Source organism: Ochotona curzoniae, unplaced genomic scaffold (genome assembly GCF_017591425.1).
Source record: "Ochotona curzoniae isolate NIBS_2020 unplaced genomic scaffold, NIBS_Ocur_1.0 scaffold_3208, whole genome shotgun sequence".
Taxonomy (NCBI): domain Eukaryota; kingdom Metazoa; phylum Chordata; class Mammalia; order Lagomorpha; family Ochotonidae; genus Ochotona; species Ochotona curzoniae.
In genome coordinates this window covers 302,025-321,954 of record NW_024467106.1, presented here as the reverse complement: position 1 = coordinate 321,954, position 19,930 = coordinate 302,025, and the positions used below count along the sequence as shown (strand labels likewise).

General features: G+C 62.6%; 2 protein-coding genes across 4 annotated transcripts; one reads left to right on the top strand and one right to left on the bottom strand.

Moving 5' to 3' along the window:
- Positions 1-454: 454 nt before the first annotated feature.
- Positions 455-4,191, bottom strand: ZMYND19 (zinc finger MYND-type containing 19). Its single transcript, XM_041004677.1, has 6 exons — positions 4,035-4,191; positions 3,363-3,422; positions 2,830-2,936; positions 2,441-2,581; positions 940-1,120; positions 455-827 (listed from the first exon to the last, which is right to left on the bottom strand). Exons 1-6 carry the CDS (start codon positions 4,083-4,085, stop codon positions 684-686), a joined length of 684 nt encoding a protein of 227 aa, XP_040860611.1. The 5' UTR covers positions 4,086-4,191; the 3' UTR covers positions 455-683.
- Positions 4,192-10,216: 6,025 nt separating this feature from the next.
- ARRDC1 (arrestin domain containing 1) lies at positions 10,217-14,882 on the top strand. 3 transcript variants are annotated; one of them, XM_040962950.1, is made up of 8 exons: positions 10,217-10,389; positions 11,861-11,971; positions 12,455-12,505; positions 12,592-12,746; positions 12,862-13,044; positions 13,131-13,307; positions 13,386-13,748; positions 13,865-14,882. In XM_040962950.1, the coding sequence occupies exons 1-8, from the start codon at positions 10,272-10,274 to the stop codon at positions 13,916-13,918; spliced, it is 1,212 nt and encodes a 403-aa protein (XP_040818884.1). In that variant the 5' UTR covers positions 10,217-10,271; the 3' UTR covers positions 13,919-14,882. The 3 variants fall into 3 exon arrangements, with proteins under 3 accessions (XP_040818884.1, XP_040818883.1, XP_040818882.1); XM_040962949.1 differs by having other exon boundaries at positions 10,218-10,389; positions 13,134-13,307; positions 13,386-13,791; XM_040962948.1 differs by having other exon boundaries at positions 10,219-10,389; positions 13,386-13,791.
- The last annotated feature ends 5,048 nt before the right edge of the window (positions 14,883-19,930 follow it).

The window sequence follows — 19,930 nt, the reverse complement described above, 5'->3', positions numbered from 1 at the left end:
GCGTGGCCGGGTCACTGTGCCCGGGCACGGCGGAGGGCAGCACCTGGACACCGGAGGCCTGAACAGACGCGCCACGGCAAGGCCGGGGCTGGAAGGGCAGGGCAGCCTGCCTGCCGCTGCCCACAGGGGTCACCCCCTCCACCCACTGGCTGGACGCGCATGTCACCGCTGCTCCTCCGGGCTGAGGGCCCCAGGGGACAGGGCAGCCCAGTTGGCGTGACAGATCCAATGCGCCCATGCTCTGTGCCTGGAGAAGCCGCGGGCCAGCTCCCTACCCAGCCTGTGCGAACATTGAGACCTAGGGGCCAGGGTGTGGCCGCTGCCCAGCAGTGCACACCTGTGCGCTGCGCTTGGGTCCTCCCAGGCACCTGTGTGGCCAGCGCTGGCCAGTGCCCCCACCCCCTGCTCTGCCGGGTGCCCAAGAGACAGACTTCACACGTGGCCTGACCCTGTGCCATCCGAGGACCACAGTAAATGATTCTATTTGTCACTTCTGACCTTCCCACTGTCCCACCCCCCAAAAAAACTGTACATGAGTTTACAAACATATTAACATATAAATAACGAGGGCGCCAGGGGGTGCTGGACCCCGCAGCTGTGGGATGGCCGCTGGCTTCGCGGCCACCTTCAGGTCCAGGCGCCAGTCTCGCAGCGCACCCAAGGGGCAGCTCCACGCCCCCTGGTCATCGCTCTGGCTCCAGCTCGTGCGGGCAGGGGCGCTTTCGCTCCCGACAGCGCTTCTTGTGGGCCGGCCAGTCCTTCTGCTGGCACTGGGAGCCGCAGTAACGAGCCACCTGGCAGCGTCCACAGATGTTGAACTCCCGAAGCTGGAACAGAGAACATGGGCTGCGGGTCACCGTCACGTCGGGCATGCGCAGACACCCCCATCCTACTGGCGTGGGCACTTAAGTCCCCCCGCCAGCCCTGGGTGGTACCGACCTGCTTCTCAATCACCGTGCAGGGCGGGTAGTGGCACTCGTAGTAGGTGCACGAGTTCTCCTCCTCCTCCACCACGTCCCCGTTGGCGTTGTAGTACCGGGTCACGTTCAGGACGGGGAACTGCTCCTCTATAGGGTCTGTAGGAAGCTGCTGAATGGCTAGCCAGTACAGGCTCTGCTCCCTGCAAAGCAGGACACTTCATCACACTCGGCCTGCCGCCTGCCCCTCCAGAAATGCTCACCCCCTCCACGGGGCACCAAGGCGCAGAGGCAGGCTGGGGAGGCAGTGTGTCCCGGACCGTCCTGCCCCGTGACTGTCCCTGCTTAGAGCGAGGGTGGGCCTGCGTCTGGAACATTGTGCGCAGAGGGCCCAGGTCCAGCCCGGCTCGCGCTAACACACACCTGGGCGGAGACCCCAGCAGCTCTGCACACCTGGCCTGGCACGCCCAGCCCCAGCTCTTCTGGGCATTTGGACAGCAAGGCAGCAGGTGACTCCCTGCCTTCCAAATAATAAATTAAAAAATTGAACTTGGTCAGTTTGTTTGTTTCTGAAGAGGGAAGGGTCAGGACGCAGGCCACACGGGCACCTTCTACTGCCTTTCACGTGGGGTCACAGGTTCAAATGCAGCCACCCCCTTGCCAAATAAGGCCTCCCTGCACAACCAAGCCCAAGCCATGTTGGCTGGCACGAGGCCCCCCACGGGCACAGGTTAGCGCATGGTGCCTAAAGGAGATGCCTCTGCAGCCTGGAGAAACCCACCCTCCATGCGGTAACACAGCCCTGTTTCTTTTTCAAAATCAGTTTTCCAGAGACTGTCTGCCTACCGATTCCCACCCCCGCAGTGGCCACAGCGGCTGGGGTCAGGTCAGCCAGGGCCAGGCGCCTACAGCTCAGTGTCTCCCGTGAGTGGCAGGGTTAGGGTTCCTGTGTTGCCCTCAGCTGCATCAGCAGCCAACGCGTGAACCAGTGCTCCTCCAGGCCGGTGTACCCTGCTACACCAGTACCAGCCCACCCTGGTTTTCTTTGTTGAAATACCCTCCCCACCCCAGCTCCTGGGGTACCGCTGGCCCTGCCAGCGCTGAGCCAGCCTGCAGCTCCAGGATCGGCCGGCAGCCCAGGTGGGCCACTATCCCACAAGTTGAGCTCTGGCTCCTGCACCCAACACCAGGCCATCACAGTTCCCAAAAGGATAAAAATTCTACAACCATGCGCAGTCACTTGTGGGTGAACCGGTGGGCGGAGAACTCTCATCAAATATTCAACACCCAACATCACGGCATGAGACGAGCCAGGTGGCCAAAGCTGCAGTGTATGGGCTACGCAGGCCCTGCCCAGCTAAGGGCCCATGCGGCAGCAGTCTGCCTCGTGTCTTGGAGTGACCCATGCACTGCCTGTGCCGGAGATGACCACAGCCTCCAGCCACCTTCCCAGGGCTCCAGAAGCCTCCAGAAGCCTCATGGGCTCTCCCCTGCCCTCGAGGGCAGCACGGCCGAGGACTCACCTCTGCTTGCTGGAGGCCTCCTCGGCTCGGGGCCGCCAGCCCCAAGGCACCAGCTGCAGGTTGTCCAGGCGGTTGTCCACAGTCACTGCGTTGAGATGTACTACCTGGAAGCCGGGCGCCACGCCACCCCGGTGCCGCTCCCTGGCAAACAGACCACGCTCTGAGCCCTGGCCTTCCATGGTGGCCCTCGTGCCACTGAAACCTGTCATGCATGTCTGCCTGTGGCCCCCAGTTTCGGGAGCCCGACAATCTAGAGTCAGGAAAGATGCCCCCAAACCAGGCCAACAGCCCCCAGGGTCAGCACACCTAGGGAGTCCTCCCATCCCCTGGGGTCTAAGGAGCCACGCTCTGCACATGGTCGCTCCTGGCGAAGGGAAAGGGGCACCCACCACAGCAGCTCGTGCAGAAGCCTGCCAGACCCCCGGCCTCGGTTCTTGTCAAAGGCATACGCGAAGATCTTAGCACCGTTTCCATCGGCATCCACCTCCATGCGGGCCTGAGGGACAGGGAAGGGCTGTGAGGCAGCCTCCTGCAGGCAAAGGGCCAAGCCGCCCTGCTCCCCATCCAGCTTGCTGCTGGCGGCCTGGGGAAGCAGTGCAGGACAGTCCAAGGCCTTGGAACCCAGCACCCACATGGGAGACCCGAAGGAGGCTATCGGCCCTTGGTCTCAGACGGGCCACCTCTGGCCATCGTGGCCAAGATGGAAGAGCCATCCTCTCCTTGTCTCCCTGTAATCCCACCTTCCAAATGAATAAACCTGAAACAAACCCAAAACTCACAAGAAGCTCCTCGTAAAGCATTATGGGTAAGAGACAGTCTCCCATCAGTGAGAAAGGGAAGGAGGCCATGGGACAGGGGGAACGGAGGCCACGGGATGGCGGATGGGTGTGGGGCTCTGCGGCCGGCCTGGCCTGCGCCTCACCTCGAAGGAGTAGCTCTCCACCAGCGGGATGTCCTGCTCGTCGATCAGCGTGTACTTGGTCTGCAAGTCAAACACAAGAATGTGTCACCTCTGGGCCTGAAGGAGGGCCTGGTGGGGCAGCCTGCGCACCACTGGACCACGCAGAAAGCCGGTCTCTTGCGTGGCCACTGCTCCATGCTGAGCGGGGACCGACAGTCTGGCCCATCGGCTGGACGCCCGCCTGCATGCCCCAGGTGGAAGTTGCAGGACGATGAGGCCGCGTCCAGAGGGGCAGGGCTCCCCAACAGTGCCCCGGACCTGCACCATCCCACACGTCCTGGAGCGGCAGGGGCCTCGGCCTCCATCCAAGTGGGGCCAGCACGGTGCAGCCCCGGGCCTCAGCCTCCCATCCACGGGGGCCAGCACGGCCCTCCTGGCCTCGGCCTCCGGCCACGCGGGGGAATAGGTCGGCCCCCCCGGCCTCTGCCTCCGTCCACGCGGAGCCAGCACGGTGCAGCCCCGGGCCTAGGCCTCCCGGCCACGGGGGCCACCACGGCCCTCCTGGCCTCGGCCTCCGTCCACGCGGAGCCAGCACGGTGCAGCCCCGGGCCCGGCCCAGCGCGGCCTCCACCTGCGGCGGCTCGGGCCGCCGCCTGGACCCCGCCTGGACCCCGCGCAGCCCGGGCCGCTCACCTTCCCGGCCACCCGGCCGAGCCGCACGATGCCCAGCTTGAAGTCGGTCATGGCCGGGCCTGCGCGCTCGGCCCGCCGCGCCGCTCCCACAGGGACGCCGGGCCGAGGCGCGTCCGGGCGGGCCGAGCGGGCTCCGGGCGGGATCCTGGCCGGCTCCGGGCGGGCTCCGGGCGGGACGAGGCTGCGCCGGGCTCGGGCCGTACCCACACCCCGGGCCGCGCCGCCGCCTCGCGCCCGCCGGCCCTGCCACGCGCCGCCGCCGCGCGCACCCCGCGAGCGCAGCCGGGGGCGGGGCCGGTGCCGACACGCCCCTCGCCGCCACCTGGCCAATCCCGGGACGCGCCCGCGCCGGCCGCCGCGCGCCGCCGAGCAGGGACCAACCGCGGCGAAGCTGGCGCGCAGGCGCGCTGCACGGCGGGGCGCGCGCGGGGGAGGGGCGCGGCCGGGGGCGGCGCCTGCGCGGCGAGGCCGGCGCGACGTCAGTTTCGCGGGAAGCTTTGTGCGGACCTGGGTGTGGGGTGCGGGGTGTGGGGTTCGTGTGCGGGTGTGGGGTGTGTGGCCCTGGGTGTGGGGTGCGGGCGTGGGTTCGGGTTCGGATGTGGGGTGCATGGCCCTGGCTGTGGGTTGCGAGTCGGGGTGTGCGTGCCTGGCTGCGGGGAGCATGTCCCTGGGTGCAAGGTGTGGGGTGCATGTCCCTGGGTGCGGGGTATGGCCCTTGGTGTGGGGTGCAGAGTGTGGGGTGTGCGGCCCTGGGCATGTGGTTTGCGGCCATGGGTGCGGGGTGTGCGGCCCTGGCTGTGGGGTGCATGTCTCTGGGTGCGGGGTGTGGGGCGACCCGGGCTGTGGGGGGGGGCCTGGCATGCCTGCCTCAGGGGTCCGCTCAGCGCCCACCTTCCTGCTGACTGGCTTGGGAGGGTTTTGCTGAGTGCCACCTGCCTGTCAGGGCTTGCGGTGGAGCTTGGCTGCTTGGTGAAGGTTCCATGAAGTACAGTGCCCAGGAGGGGCCTGTGGAGCTGCGTGTGGGCACCAAGTACAGGCCCTATACAGTGCAGGTTCTCCGGTTGTCCTGCGTGCAGCTGCCAACTCCGTTGTTTTTTTATTTGAAAAGCAAAGCTAGAGAGGAAGACAGAATCTTCTTGGGTGCATGGGTTCACTTCCCAGGTGGCCACAATGGCCAGGGCTGGGCCCCGTGGCAGCCAGAAGCTCTGTCCCAGCTTCCCAAGCGGGTGCAGGCCCCAAGCCCCCAGCCCACCCCCAGCTGCTGGATGGAACGTGGAGCAGCTGGGGCGCGACCCAGCGCCTGCCAGGGCAGGGTGTGGGCACCACAGGCCGAGTATCAGCTGGCATGGCTGGAGCACGACCCAGCGCCTGTCACGGCGGGGTGCGGGCACCACAGGCCGAGCATCAGCTGGCATGACTCTGGCCCCAGCAGCCCTCCACACTGCAGTGCTGCCCAGACCTGGATACCTTTAGAGGTGGTCACAGGTTCCCACCTGACATGCACTCTGGGAGGACGCCTGTGCCAACACTAACCTCCGAGTTATTCTCCACACCTCAACTCAGCAAAGCCTGTGTCCAAACACAGGAAGGGAAATGGCGGAAAGAGACAGATGCCATTTTGTGTCCCCATCGGAGTGCAGCCAGTGCCTGGCCAGGGCTCTGTCTTGAACCGCCCCCACCTGTGCTCCACATGAACTCACCTCCCCCAGGTGTCAAACAAACAGAAAAAGATTATGTAAGAATCTGATTGACAGTCCATCTGTGGGGGTTTTTTTTTTTTAGAGAGTTATTAATTTTTATTGAAAAGTCAGATATACAGAGAGGAGGAAAGAGAAGATCTTCCATCCAATGATTCACTTCTCAAATGACCACAACAGCCAGTGCTGAGCTGATCTGAAGCCAAGAGCCTCTTCCCAGTCTCTCACACAGGTGCAGGGTCCCAAGGCTTTAGGCTGTCCTTGACTATTGCCAGGCCACAAGCAGGAATCTGGATGGGAAGTGGGGCAGCTGAGATTAGAACTGATGCCCACATGGGATCCCAGTGAGTGCAAGGTGATTACTTTAGTAGGCCACTGCGCTGGGCCCAGGTTAGGACCATTTGGTTGCACATGGTAGAATTTCATTCTTTTTAATGGCTCAGTAGTATTCCACAAAATAGATGTAGCACAGTTTCTTAGTCCACTCCTTTTTTTTTTTTTTTGATGTGCATGTGTGTTGTTCCCTTGTGTTTGCTATTGTAGATTGTGCTGCTGTAAATATAGGATTACAGATTCCTTTCTTGTATACGATCTCATTTCCTCAGCCCACTTCTTACCCATGGAATGTTGGGGCCCAGATTCCTCTTATTGTGTACTGTCCCCCTTCCAGTTGACATACATCTGCCTAAGCCCAACGGAGGCAGGGCAGTGAGTTCAGCCACCATCTGCATTGCCCACATCCAGTGGGAGCAGCGTTTCCCAACCCAGCTGCTTTGTTTCTGCTTCAGCTCCCTGCGGATGCTCCTGGGAAAGAAGCAGAAACGTGGTGACAGGCGTGGAAGGAACTCCTGACTCCTGGCCTGGATCCCTGCGGATACTCCTGGGAAGCAGCAGACATGGTCCAACCCACGTGGTGAAGCTGCTTCTGGCTCCTGTGGAGAGACCCAGTGGATGGAAGATGGCTCTGTCTCCCTCTTCTGCAACTCTGCCTTATAAATAAATAAATCAAAATTAAGCAGACAAAGAACAATCTTTAAATAAGCCTTAGTGGGAAACAACCGTTGATCCCAATGCCGAAACATCCGTACTCCATGTTGGAGTGCTTGGCGGTGCTTGACAGCCCCAGCTGCCGCCTCAGCTTCTTGCTAAGTGAGGCCTTGGGGAGCTGGGCTCCTGTGCCTGTGTGGCAGGAAGGTTAGCCAGTGGCTAGAAGCATGCTGACTTTTCCCTTTCTGCTACTCTTTTTTTTTTTTTTTAAAGATTTTATTTTTATCGGAAAGGCGGATATACAGAGAGGAGAGACAGAGAGGAAGATTTTCTGTCTGATGATTCACTCCCCAAGTGAGTGCAAAGGCCAATGCTATGCTGATCCAAAGCCAGGAGCCTCTTCAGGGTCTCCCATGCGGTTGCAGGGTCCCAAAGCTTTGGGCCGTCCTCGACTGCTTTCCCGGGCCACAGGCAGGGAGCTGGGTGGGAAGCGGGGCTGCCAGGATTAGAACTGGCGCCCATATGGGATCCCAGGCGTGCAAGGCGAGGACCTTAACCACTGTGCCACTGCGCGGGGCCCTCTGCTACTCTTTTAAAGATTATTTATTTACTTTTATTCCAAAGTCATATATAGAGAGAGGGAGAGGCAAAGACTTTTACTTCTGCTTGTTCACTCCTCAAGTGACCGCAATGGCCAGAGCTGTGCCGATCCAAAGCCAGGCGCAATGGTCAGAGCTGTGCTGATCCAAAGCCAGGCGCAATGGCCAGAGCTGTGCCGATCCAAAGCCAGGGGCAGGAGTGTCTTCAGGGTCTCCCACGCGGGTGCAGGGTCCCAAGGCTTTGGACTGTCCTCTGCTGCCTTCCCAGGCCACAGGCAGGGAGCTGGATGGGAAGTGAAGCAACTGGGATTAAAACTGGCGCCCAAATGGGATCCCAGCACTGCAAGGCAAGGACTTCAGCCACTGGGCTACTGGACTGGGCCCACATTTATTTAATTTTATTGGAAAGGCAGATATACAGAGAGAAGGATTTTCTGTTCACTGCGTTCATTCCCCAAATGGCTGCCATAGCTGGAGCTGAGTCAATTTGAGGGCACAGGTTCCCAAGGCTTTGGACCATCTTCTCCTTTCCCAGGCCACAAGAAGGGAGCAGGAAGGGAAGTGGAGCAGCCAAGATTTGAACAGTCACCTATGAGGATTCCCAGCACTAAAGGTGGTATCTTTACCAGATATACTGCAGTGCTGGCTGCTAAAAAATGTATTGTAAATTGTATGTATTCAAGGCAGAACCACACAGACGGACGGCGAGTGAGAGGAGAGAGCAAACACTGCTGTCTACTTTCCACATGCACCAACAGCCGAGTCTGGGCCAAGTCGGGAACCTGGAGCTGTCACCCCCTGGCTGCGCCCACAGGCTGACAAGTGGGCCATGTGCTGTGTTTACAAGGGATATGGGGCAGTGGGATGAGCCAGCTCTGGGGCAGCTGAGTCCCATTAGTGCAGTGTGGGCACCTGTTTGCCTACTTGCTTGTGATCTAGCTCCCCGCTTATGCACTGTCGAAGGCAGTAATCGGAGCCCCAAATACTCAGCCCCTGCACCCACATGGGAGACCTGGAGGCAGCCACATGGAGGGTGGGCCAGTGGATGGAAGATCTCTCCCTCCCTGTCACTCTGCCTTTCAAATAAAACCATAAACCACTTCTTTAAAATATTCATTTCTTTTTGTTGGAAAGTCAGATTTACAGGGAGAAAGAGAGGCAGAGAGAAAAATCTTCTGTCTTCTGGTTCACTCCCCAAGTGGCCATAATGGCTCCAGCTGAACTGAACCGAAGCCAGGAGCTTCTGGGTCTCCCACGTGGGTGCAGGTTCCCAAGGCTTTGGGTTGTCCTCAAATGCTTTCCCAGGCCACAGGCAGGGAGCTGGGTGGGAAGTGAGCACCTGGGACATGAACCAGCGCTGATATGGGATCCTGGCACATGCAAGGTGAGGATTTAGCTGCTGGGCCACTGTGCCACTCTCCCTCTTGCATTGTGAAGTTGTCCGCCAAAAAGCCCTAGCATTCCCCTGGAATCTCTCAGGGTTTTAGCCACACCCCTTGCGGCCACTCCCTTGAGCTGTGCTCAACCTGGAGAGTCAGGGAGTGAGACCCTCTGATTTGCGGCCCAGCAAAACATGGTTGGGATCGTCCCCACCCCTTGGCTTGGGGCACCTTCTTGCTAGCTTCTGGTCTCCCCCTGTGTCCTGAGAGCAGCCAGTCAGTTCTCTAGAGCCAGCACACGAGGTGGTCTGCTGCTCTCCGCGTGGCCCTGCAGGAGTCTCACCTCCTGCACCTGGCCCCCTAGCCCATGCTTGCTTCTAGAATTTTGTTCTAGCAACACCTCATTTCGATTCCAGCAGGTCCGGGAGAGGACTCTCTGTCTGTCCCTGGGGCTGGGCTCAGCTCTGAGTCCTTCTGCTGCTGGCCGGCCCAGCAGGTCCTCTCCACTGGGGCACCTCCTGTATGCTTGCTGCCGCCCCACCTGTCAAGGTGTTTCCTCTGAAGCCACCAGTACACACCCACCCAACACAGTCAAGTCCTTTTTTCCCCTGGCTTTCTTTATTTTTATTGGAAAGTCAGATTTACAGAGAGGAGAGAGCCATAAAGAGCTTCCACGGAGGCAGGGCCCTGGGCCATCTTGCACTGCTCTCCCAGGCTGTTAGCAGAGAGCTGGATGGGAAGTGGAGCGCCCCAAGGGACACTGGCCTGCGGACTTGGGTTCCATTGTGGGGCTGCCACGACCGCCGGACTCCCTGGACCTCCCTGGGTTTCAGCCTCCAGTGGTCACCCAGCCCCGACTGTGCCCTGGTCCCGCGCGGGCCTGAGGGTGTCCACTGGCGCCCAGGGCAGCGAGGGGACAAGCTGGCAGCGTCGTGAGGGGTGCGCTGCGTCCTACCCTGAAGGTGTAGGATACTTGGAAGCCTGGAGACACCACGCTCGAGCCTCCCCGGAGCACCTTCAACTCTGTTTAGAGCCTCGGCCTCGGCCCCAAAAACCTGGGATTTGGGGTGCCCTGGGCCTGCAGGTGCACGGGGCGGGGCCAGGCGGGCTCAGGGGGCGGGGCAGCGAGGGGCGGGACCAGGCCAATTCGGATGGGCGGGGCCTTAGTGGGCGGAGCGGGCCAGGACGACTCAGGCGGGCGGGGCGGCGGCACGATGGGTGGGCAAGGACGACGGGTGAGCTAGGCTTTAGTGGGCGGGGCGGCATCGTGGTGGGCGGGGCGCCGCCGTGGTGAGCGGTGCCGCGGTGGGCGGTGCGGGCCGGTCACGACCCCTCGGACGTCCCGCGGGGCGGCCCTGCGGGTGGGGGACACCGACGGGGCGGACGGCAGGCGGAGGGCCGGGCCTGCCGGGGCGGCGGGGGAGGCCGGTCCCGCCGCGGGCTCTTCCGCTGCCGGCGCCGCCCCGTCCGGCAGGTGAGCCGCCCCGGGCCCCCGGGACAGCAGGGGGCGCCCTCGCCGCGGCTCGGCTTGCCCCGGGGGGCCGGAGCGGGTGCGGAGCGGCGGCGGAGAACGGCATGGGGCGGGTGCAGCTCTTGGAGATCTGCCTGAGCCACGGCCGGGCCGTCTACGGCCCTGGGGAGCCGCTGAGCGGGGCGGTGCGCGTGCGCCTGGCCGCGCCGCTGGCCTTCCGAGGTGGGTGCGGGGCGGCCGGGCGAGTGGGGGGGCCCTGGGGAGTGGGGGCCCGGGAGATTGGGGGACCCGGGGGAGGGGGGGGGCCGGAGGAGTGGGGGACCGGGAGAGTGGGGGGACCGGGGGAGTGGGGGACCGGAGGAGTGGGGGACCCGGGGGAGTGGGGGCCCGGGAGATTGGAGGACCCGGGGGAGTGGGGGGACCGGAGGAGTGGGGGACCGGGAGAACGGGGGACCAAGGGAGTGGGGTGCCCGCCGGGCTTCCGGCTTCCTGCTGCCCGCCCGCTGCTCCTTCAGGCGCGGCAGGTGCAGCGTGCGGACCGGGGACCGGGCTGTGTGTGTGGGACCACGTCCTTCCACTGGTGATCTCGGCCTGTCCCCTCGGGGGCCTGCCGATCGGGCTGCCCGGGCGGGGACGGCCGCTGTCCACCTTCAGCAGCCCCCAGATTGCCCCCCCCATCTGTGTTGCCACATAGTAGGAGACCAGGGGGAAGATCCCTGTTCTGTGCCCAGCACCCCTTTCCTGCCCGTTGTATCTCAGAGTAACCAAGGTTTGAGCTGGCAGTGCTTGGGTTGGTGTGAACAGGCTCCCTGGGCAGCACTTGCCTGGCCCCTGTGGGGAGGAGGTGGAAGTGAGCACTGGGTGAGGGCCCTGCTGAGGGTGGTTTCCCCTGGCACAGGGGCCAGAGGCTGCCTCCCTGGCAGGTCCTCCCTGGGGGCCTCTTAGGGTTACCCCAGTGTCCTGGGGCTGGATCCAGGCTGGGCAGTGGCCTGTGACTGTGTCTGCTGCCGCGTAGGAGCCTCTGCTGCCTGGGCCACCACCAGGGCTTAGGTCCCCAGGCTCTGCGTCAGCTCGCATTGCGACCTGTTCACCAGGACACGGCAGCATGCCTGACTGCTGGCTGTCCATCTGGGGGGTTAGGACGGCAGCCACTGGGTGTGCTGATGGCTGATGGCCGGTGAGGTGGGATGGTGCCTCGTCACCCCAAAGTTTATCGCGAGGCGGCACGGCCATCTTAGCATACCTTGCTCGTGGGTGTGGATTTGAGAGGAGGAGGTGAGTGAAGGGGTCTTGGGATGCCTGTGTCAGGAGGTGAGGGAGGCAGGGAAGGCAGCCGGTAGCCGCAGGTGACCAGGTCCCCTCCGTGGGGGCAGCTTCAGCTGGGCCTTCTCCTAGCAGGCTGGGGCACACATACCCATCTGTGTGTCTGTGGGAGTCCTGTTGCCCCGCTAGGGAGCAGGCTGGTTAGGCCTTGAGTCACTGCACAGGCAGGTCTGACCACATTCCTGCTGCCTTGTGCTGCCAGCTTCCTGGAGCCACTGGTGGCCTCACTGCCTGGCACCAAGGTGGCTGACAGGGCTGACCGGAGCCTACCCTGGGGGAAGCTGGGTACAGGACCGGGCCCTCAGCGGCCAGGCCCCTGTTGGGCCGGGGCGTAGGGGGGTGGCTGTGCTCACGCTGTCTGCCCTTGCAGCCATCCGGGTGACCTGCACGGGTTCCTGCGGGGTCTCCAGCAAGGCCAACGATGCCGCCTGGGTGGCGGAGGAGAGCTACTTCCACAGCTCTCTGTCCCTGGCTGAGAAGGGTGAGTCTGGGAGCCAAGGAGCCCTGGGGCAGTCCCCCGCCTACCTCTCAGGTCTGCCCTCTCCTGCCACAGCGGGCTCTGTGGGCACTGAGACATTGCTGCCTTCCCGGGTACCAGACTTGGCTCTGACTCTGGGTGTGGCCTGCCTCCCCTCTCCCCTCCTGTCCAAGCCAGGCCAGGCCATGCTGCTGTGACCTGGAGACGGAGAGGGGACTCAGGGGCCTACTGTAGCATAACTGGCTGGGTGCAGGGGCAGCTTGAGCTGGCAAGAGGCAGTGTGAGCCAGTGGAGGGCAGCGGGCAGTGGGGGGGAGGGCAGTGTACACTAAGCAGGTGCAGTGTAAGTGCCCGGGTGCAGTGGCGACCTGTGAGTGGCATGAGTCACAGCCAGTAAGGTGCAGGGAGCTGGTCAGCCCTCTGAGGACTGGCAGGGACGGCAAGGGCTCCTGTCCTGAGGCCTGGCTGCACCACCCTGTTTCTGCAGGGACTCTGCCTGCTGGAGAGCACAGCTTCCCCTTTCACTTCCTGCTTCCTGGTGAGAGCCTGCCTGGACGGGCCTGGGTGGCGGCGGTCCCTGGGAGGGAGCCTGGAGGCAGCATGCCAGTCCCTGTTCTCTTGCAGCCACAGCACCCACGTCCTTCGAGGGTCCTTTTGGGAGGATTATGCACCAGGTGAGGGCCACCATTGAGACACCCCGCTTTTCCAAGGACCACAAGTGTAGCCGCGTGTTCTACATCCTGAGCCCGCTGGACCTCAACAGCATCCCGGACATCGAGGTGAGCCGACCGCTGCTGCTGCGGGGCTGGGTGGGACATGGAGATGAGCCGGCCCTGCTGTGGCGGGGCTGGGTGGGACCTGACCTCTGACACTGAGTTCCCTCCTGCCCCCAAGCAACCCAATGTGGCCTCCACCACCAAGAAGTTCTCCTATAAGCTGGTGAAGACGGGCTGTGTGGTGCTCACGGCCAGCACGGACCTCCGCGGCTACGTGGTGGGGCAGGTGCTGCGGCTGCAGGCTGACATTGAGAACCAATCGGGCAAGGATACCAGCCCCGTGGTGGCCAGCCTGCTGCAGGTCTGCTCCTGCCCTGGCCGCCCTGTGGCAGGGGGGCCGGGGGCCTGTCATGGCCGGCGTGGGCTCATGGCTGGTCTTTCCCACAGAAGGTGTCCTACAAGGCTAAGCGCTGGGTCTACGATGTGCGGACCATCGCCGAGGTGGAGGGGGCCGCTGTCAAGGCCTGGAGGCGGGCACAGTGGCACGAGCAGATCCTGGTGCCTGCCCTGCCCCAGTCGGCCCTGCCGGGCTGCAGCCTCATCCATATCGACTACTACCTGCAGGTTCTGGGCTGGTGGGGTTGGGCCCAGGGAGGGGCTGGGGCAGGGGGCTGGTGTCTCACACTGTCCCCTCCTATGCAGGTCTCCCTCAGGTCCCCTGAAGCTACTGTGACACTCCCAGTCTTTGTGGGCAACGTTGCTGTGCACCCCGGCATGCTGAGCCCCCAGCCGGGCCCAGGGCTGAGTCCCATGGCTTCACGTCCTGTGGTGCCCTCGGCACCGCCCCAGGAGGAGGCTGAGGCCACGGCTGGCGGCCTCCCCTTCCCAGACCCAATCTTCCTCTCCACACAGAGTCATTCCCAACAGCAGGCAGCAGCAGCCCAGGGCTCTGAGCTCCAGGACGGCAGCCCTGTGCCCCGGGCCCCGCCCCTGTGCCTCTCTACTGGAGCCACTGTCCCCTACTTCGCAGAAGGCTCTGGGGAGGCAGTGGCCACCGCCTGCTCCGTGAGCCTCCCGCCAGAGTATAGCTCATGGGGCTACCCCTGTGGTAGGTGTAGGGGTGAGTCCTGGGGGGGACGGGGGCTCCATGAGCCCAGGCCGACGCTGTTCTCTCCCCACAGAGGCCCCACCGTCCTATGAGCAGAGCTGTGCTGCCAATGCTAATGGCAGCCTGACCCCTGGGACCTGACCTCCACGCTGCCTCTCCCTGCCTCCTGACCCTGAGAGCTAAACTTCAACCTCCATGCTGCCTCTCCTGGCCTCCTGGTCTCCATCTGTGCCTTCCTCGCCCTCTGCCCAGCCAACAGAGCACACCTCCTGGCAGTGCTGTGGACACAGGGACCCAGATGCCAAGTGACTGGGAATAAAGTACTTGCCCGCGGCGCTGGGCCGAGGACATCCTCCTGTGCCCATCAGGTTCAGGAGCCGCAGGGGCTCCCCTCCCTTGGCCTGCATGGTGCACCCTGCCTCCCACAATGCCTGGGCTGCTGCCATTGCCCCTGGTGCACTCCCCCACCAGGGGGCAGGGGTTGTGCAGGTGCCTGCTTGCCACCTGGGAATTCTCTGCCACCATAACCCTGCGTTCCAGAGGGAGGGGCCCCGTCCGGAATGTGAGGGTGGAAGAACCCAGAAGCCGGTTCTGTGGAGCCGGCACCCTGCTGTCGCCGAAAGCACCTGGCATGATGAAGAGGGGCTCGGCCCCCAGGGAGTCTGGCCGCTTTACCTGCAGGCTGTGGGAGAGGGGTGTGTTCCATCCTTCCCACGGGCCCACAGGGTTCATTTCCTGGACAATCCGGAAGGGTGGAGCCGGGCACTGGCCACTCCCACCTTGGTCAGGGCAGGTAATCACCTGGGTAATCACACCTCTGGCCATCCAGGTGTCCAGCTCAGTCAGCTGCGTGTGTGGCAAGGTGGCCACCGCTGGACTAACCTGGGAGACCCCTGCTGGAAGGAACCCCATCTTGGTGGAGATGGACAAGGCAGGTTGCTCACAGGTGACAGAGCTGAGGGCAGTGGCAGACAAAGCAAGGGTTGTGTGTGGGAGGCTGTGCTCACTGTAGTACCAGGGCTGCCTGAGGCCCGGGTCACAGCGGTGAGGACCAAACCAAAGAACCAGCCGCCCACCCGAGTGCTCCTCAGCTGGAGCTGGACAGAAGTGGGATGCAAGCATTGCCAATGGAAACTTTGCCCCTGCAGCCCAGTCCTGACACTTTGGCCAGGTAAAGGGCCTTCCTGTCTTCACTGGGTTTTGTCTCCCATAGGCCGGTATCCTCGGCTCACGGGTGTGGGGAGCTGAGGTTTCCATGGCGCAGGACGCTAGGTAGGTGGCGGAACTTGAGCCAGGGATAGGTGACTCTCCTGAACAGGGTTTTAAGTGCAGGAAAGGATGGAGCAATGCTGATGTCTTTTAACAGAGAGCTTCCATTCACTGGGTCACTCCCCAAACGGCCACAACAGCCAGGGCGGGCCAGGCTGAAGCCGGGAGCTCTGTTCAGGTCTCCCGGGTGGGTGCAAGGGCCCAGGCACTCGGGCCATTCCCTACTGCTTTCCCAGGAGCTGAAACCATCGCAGTGGCAGCGGCTTGCCACCCCGGGCCAGGAGGCAAGCCCCTGTGGGTTCCAGGGAAAGGACGGGGTGAATGTGGGAGACCCGGGTTGGCCAGTCGCCCAATGTCTGCAGTGCCAGGTCCCAGGGTCTGACTGCAGGGGAAGGCAGCGCCCGAACCAGTACCTGCCTCGCTCAGCTCAGGGCGTCTGCATCGAAACCCCGGAGGACCCTCCATGCAAGCACAGCTTTGCACATGCAGCAGCTCAGCTCGGGGCGTCTGCATCGGAACCTCGGAGGACCCTCCACACAAACACAGCCTTGATCGTGCAGCAGCTCAGCTCGGGGTGTCTGCATCGGAACCTCGGAGGACCCTCCACGCAAACACAGCCTTGATCGTGCAGCAGCTCAGCTCGGGGTGTCTGCATCGGAACCTCGGAGGACCCTCCACGCAAACACAGCCTTGAGCACGCAGATTACAATAAAGCACAAGCAGGGCGTACTGGGTGTGCGTGTTGTGTCGCGCGCCCGCGCTGGGGGAACCCTGGCTTAGTTCTGCACCCGAGGGGAGCCCCTGCGGGACCCACGGAGGCAGCCCTAGGCACAGCTGCAAGTCGGGATTGCTCACGCGGTGACGGGGCAGCCCGCGCGCCCCGGTCCTGACCCCGCACGGCTGCCCGCCTCGGCACGGCAGGGCGGGGAGCCCGCCGTGCGCACGCGCCGCCGGCGCCGGGCAGGAGGCGGGTCGGCCGTGCGCAGACGCCGGTCGGCGCAGCGCGCAGGCGCAGGCAGCCGCGCAGCCGCAGCCGCCTGCGCCGGCCCCGCCCCCGCCCTGGGCCGCGAGGCGGGGCGATGGCGCGCGGGCGGGGCGGGGCCACGCTGCGGGCCCGGGCCATGGCCGCCGTGGAGGCCGAGGTGAGGAGCGGGCGGCGGGCGCGGGGCCGGCGGGCGGCGAGCGGCGGGCGGCGAGACGGCGGGGCGGCGGGGCGGCGGGGCGGCGGGGCGGCGGGGCGGCGGGCGCGGGGCCGGCGGGGCAGCGGGCGGGCTTGCGGGCGGGGCGGCGCGGCCCGGCGTCCCCGGCCGCCTCGGGCCGCCTCAGGCCCGGCCGAGGCCCCGGCGCCGGCGCGGTGGCTTTGTGCGCGGGCCCCGGTGGCCTGCTGGGGCGCGGGGGGCCGGCCGCCCGGGGCCCGCGGGACAAAGGGGAGCGTGGCGGCCGGCCGGGCGGCCCGCGTCGGCGCCCGCCTCGCACTGCGCTCCGGCCAGGGCGGCCCCGCGTCTCCGCGCCGAGCTGGTGGCTCCCACGGGCGCCCCGGGCCTGGGCTTGCTCGCCGGGGCCGTCGGAGGAAAGCCGGGCGGCCGGGCGAGGCCTTGAGGACTCGGGCGCTGGGTTGCTGCTTGGCGGTTTTCCTGAGCGTGCGGGGTGCGCGCCCCGCGAGGGGCCCGTGTGGAGGACCTGGAGCTGCGGGTGGCCGCGGGGGCGCCCTTCCCCGGGCTCGAGCCTGCTTCCCCGGTACCTAGGAGCCGGCACATAGCAGGTCGCCTCTAAGGCCCGGGCCGGTGGTCCCGGCTGGCTGGCGGGGTCTGCAGGGCAGGTACTGGAAGGCAGACATGGTGCGAGGTAGACAGGTGCTGTGTGAGGTAGACAGGTACCGTGTGAGGTGGGTGCTGTGTGAGGTGGGCACTGTGAGGCAGGTACTGTGTGAAGCGGGTACTGTGTGAGGTTAGGTAGGTACCGTGTGAGGTGGGTGCTGTGTGAGGCGGGCACTGTGTGAGGTGGGTGCTGTGTGAGGTGGGTGCTGTGTGAGGTGGGCACTGTGAGGCAGGCGCTGTGTGAGGTAGATAGGTACTGTGTGAGGTGGGTACTGTGTGAGGTGGGCACTGTGTGAGGTGGGTACTGTGTGAGGTAGACAGGTACTGTGTGAGGTGGGTACTGTGTGAGGTGGGCACTGTGTGAGCAGGTGCACTGCTGTGAATCCTGGCAGCAGGTTGAGGAGGTGACACCGGGGCCACGTTGAGGCCAGGAGGGTGGCCTGGGCATCTGGCCAAGCTGGTGGTAGCTGAGCACGTGTCTGTTGGTCTCGGTGGGTTAGGAAGGCCTGCTGCTACCTGTTTGTTTCTGCATGGGGGGCACGGGGTCACTGCAGCCGGGGCCCTGGGCAGTGGCCACAGTTGTCACTGCTCTTGAGGGGAGCTGGCAGGTGCTGGCTCCTGGGTTCAGCAGGTGCTCCAGGCCCAGAGCCAGTGATGCTTGTGTCCATGAAGGCTTCTGTCCCAGCGAATGCTCTTCCAGCACCATGCCTGTGGTAGTTCTCTCTCCCTTTAAGACTTTATTTTATTTTTATTGCAAAGTCAGATATACAGAGAGGAGGAAGACAGAGGAAGATCTCCGCCTGTTGATTCATTCCCCAAGTGACCACAATGGTCAGAGCTGAGCCGATCCGAAGCCAGGAGCCAGGAGCTTCTTCTGGGTCTCCCACGTGGGTGCAGGGTCCCAAGGCTCTGGGCCGTCCTCCACTGCTTCCCCAGGCCACAGGCAGGTTGCTGGTTGGGAAGCAGGACAGCTGGGATACGAACTGGCGTCCACATGGGATCCTGGGATGTGCAAGATGACTTTAGCCAACTTAGCCGTCTCTGATCCTGCTTCCTCCTTGTCTGTGTTGCCCCCACTGAGTTGCCCCTGAACGTGACTGTCCCCACTGAGCGTCCAGGTGACTGTGGCCCTCCTGAGTGTCCAGGATGTCCTCGTGACTGTGTCCCCACTGAGCATCCAGGTGACTGTGTCCACTGAGCGTCCAGGTGACTGTCCCCACTGAGCGTCCAGGTGACTGTCCCCACTGAGCGCCCAGGTGACTGTCCCCACTGAGCGTCGAGGTGACTGTCCCCACTGAGCGCCCAGGACGTCCTGCACATTACTGTGTCCCCACTGAGCGTCCAGGTGACTGTGTCCACTGAGTGTCCAGGTGACTGTGGCCCTACTGAGTGTCCAGGACGTCTTCGTGACTGTGTCCCCACTGAGCGTCCAGGTGACTGTGGCCCTACTGAGTGTCCAGGACGTCCTCGTGACTGTGTTCCCACTGAGTGTCCAGGTGACTGTGTCCCCACTGAGCATCCAGGTGACTGTGGCCCTACTAAGTGTCCAGGATTGTCCTTGTGACTGTGTCCCCACTGAGCGTCCAGGTGACTGTGTCCACTGAGCATCCAGGTGATTGTCCCCACTGAGCGTCCAGGATGTCCTTCTTGTTGCGACTTTGCTGTTTATGGTACAGGGCAGCAGGTGCTGACATCTGGAGACAGGTTTTATTTATTTTGTTTGTCTGCTCTTTTTCTGACCCTCTAACGGGTCTGCCTGAAGTGTGGCTGGTGCGAGGCCCACTTGTGCTGCCCTCCGGAGCCCTGGCCCCTCTGGCGCCCTTTGTGTGCTCTGAGGCCTCCCTGTCTCCCCGTGACCTTCACTGTCCCCTGCCCTCCATGTGTTCTGTAACCCTCCCTGTCCCCGAGGTGGAGTTTGCGATCTATGAAAAGAGGAGAAACAGAAGCATTTAAGCGCTGAGTGGCAGGGCTGCCCAAGGGGGATCCTTGTCTGTAGTTTGTCGGGGAAGCAAGGGACCTCTGCCCTGGTACACCCAAAAGGATGTTTCAGGGACCTCACTGTTTTTTTTTTTTTTTTTAAGAAAGCCCATTCCATTACGTTATAAATTGTTACTGATGTAATGTCGGGGCTTTTAATTGATTGGGATGATATTCTTTCGGCTGTACCTTCAGACCAGAGACTGTCTCCCCATGAAACCGTTGAACTTATCTGCACAATAAGATGCTGGACACTATGCTTTATAGATGCTTGCAAGGGAAAAAATCTCAACTGAATTTGACCTGTGGTAATGCAACAAGATGGAAGAATCCACTATGCGGGGGGGAGCGGGTTTTGGGGAGGGGAGGGGGGAATCCCAGTGCCTGTAAAACTGTGTTGCATGATGCAATGTAATAAATAATAAAAAAAACAAACAAAAAAAAAGAAAAACAAAGATTTATTTATTTATTTTTATTGCCAAGTTACATATGTATAGATAGGAGGAGAGACAGGAAGATCTTCTGTCTGATTATTCACTCCCCAAGTGAGCGCAATGGTCAGAGCTGATCTAACCAGGAGCTAGGAGCGTCTTCCGGGTCTCCCCCGCGGGTGCAGCGTCCCAAGGCTTTGGGCCGTCCTCTGCTGCCTTCCCAGGCCACAGGCAGGGAGCTGGGTGGGAAAGTGGGGATTAGGACCGGTGCCCATATGGGATCCCGGTGCATTCAAGGCGAGGACTTTAACTGTTAGGCCACCACACTGGGCCTGGGACTTCACTGTTTTATGTCCCACCTGTTGGCATGTTTCCTGCTTCTTGTCATAGAAGACAACTTTTATTTTTATTTTTTTAACTTAGAATTTTTTTATAAAGGCATATTTTTGAAAATGTTCATTTTTGCTGTTTACATGGTTGTCAAGAATGCAGGCCCATGAGGACGACTGAACAGGATGGGGGACAGTGGGTGGGACAAATGCTCCAAACTTTCCCATTCTTCCCTTTTCTCTAAAGGAAGGCTTTACAGAGAGAGAGGGAGAGCTAGAGAGTGGCTCTGTCTGCTGGGGCTCTCCCGAATGGCCG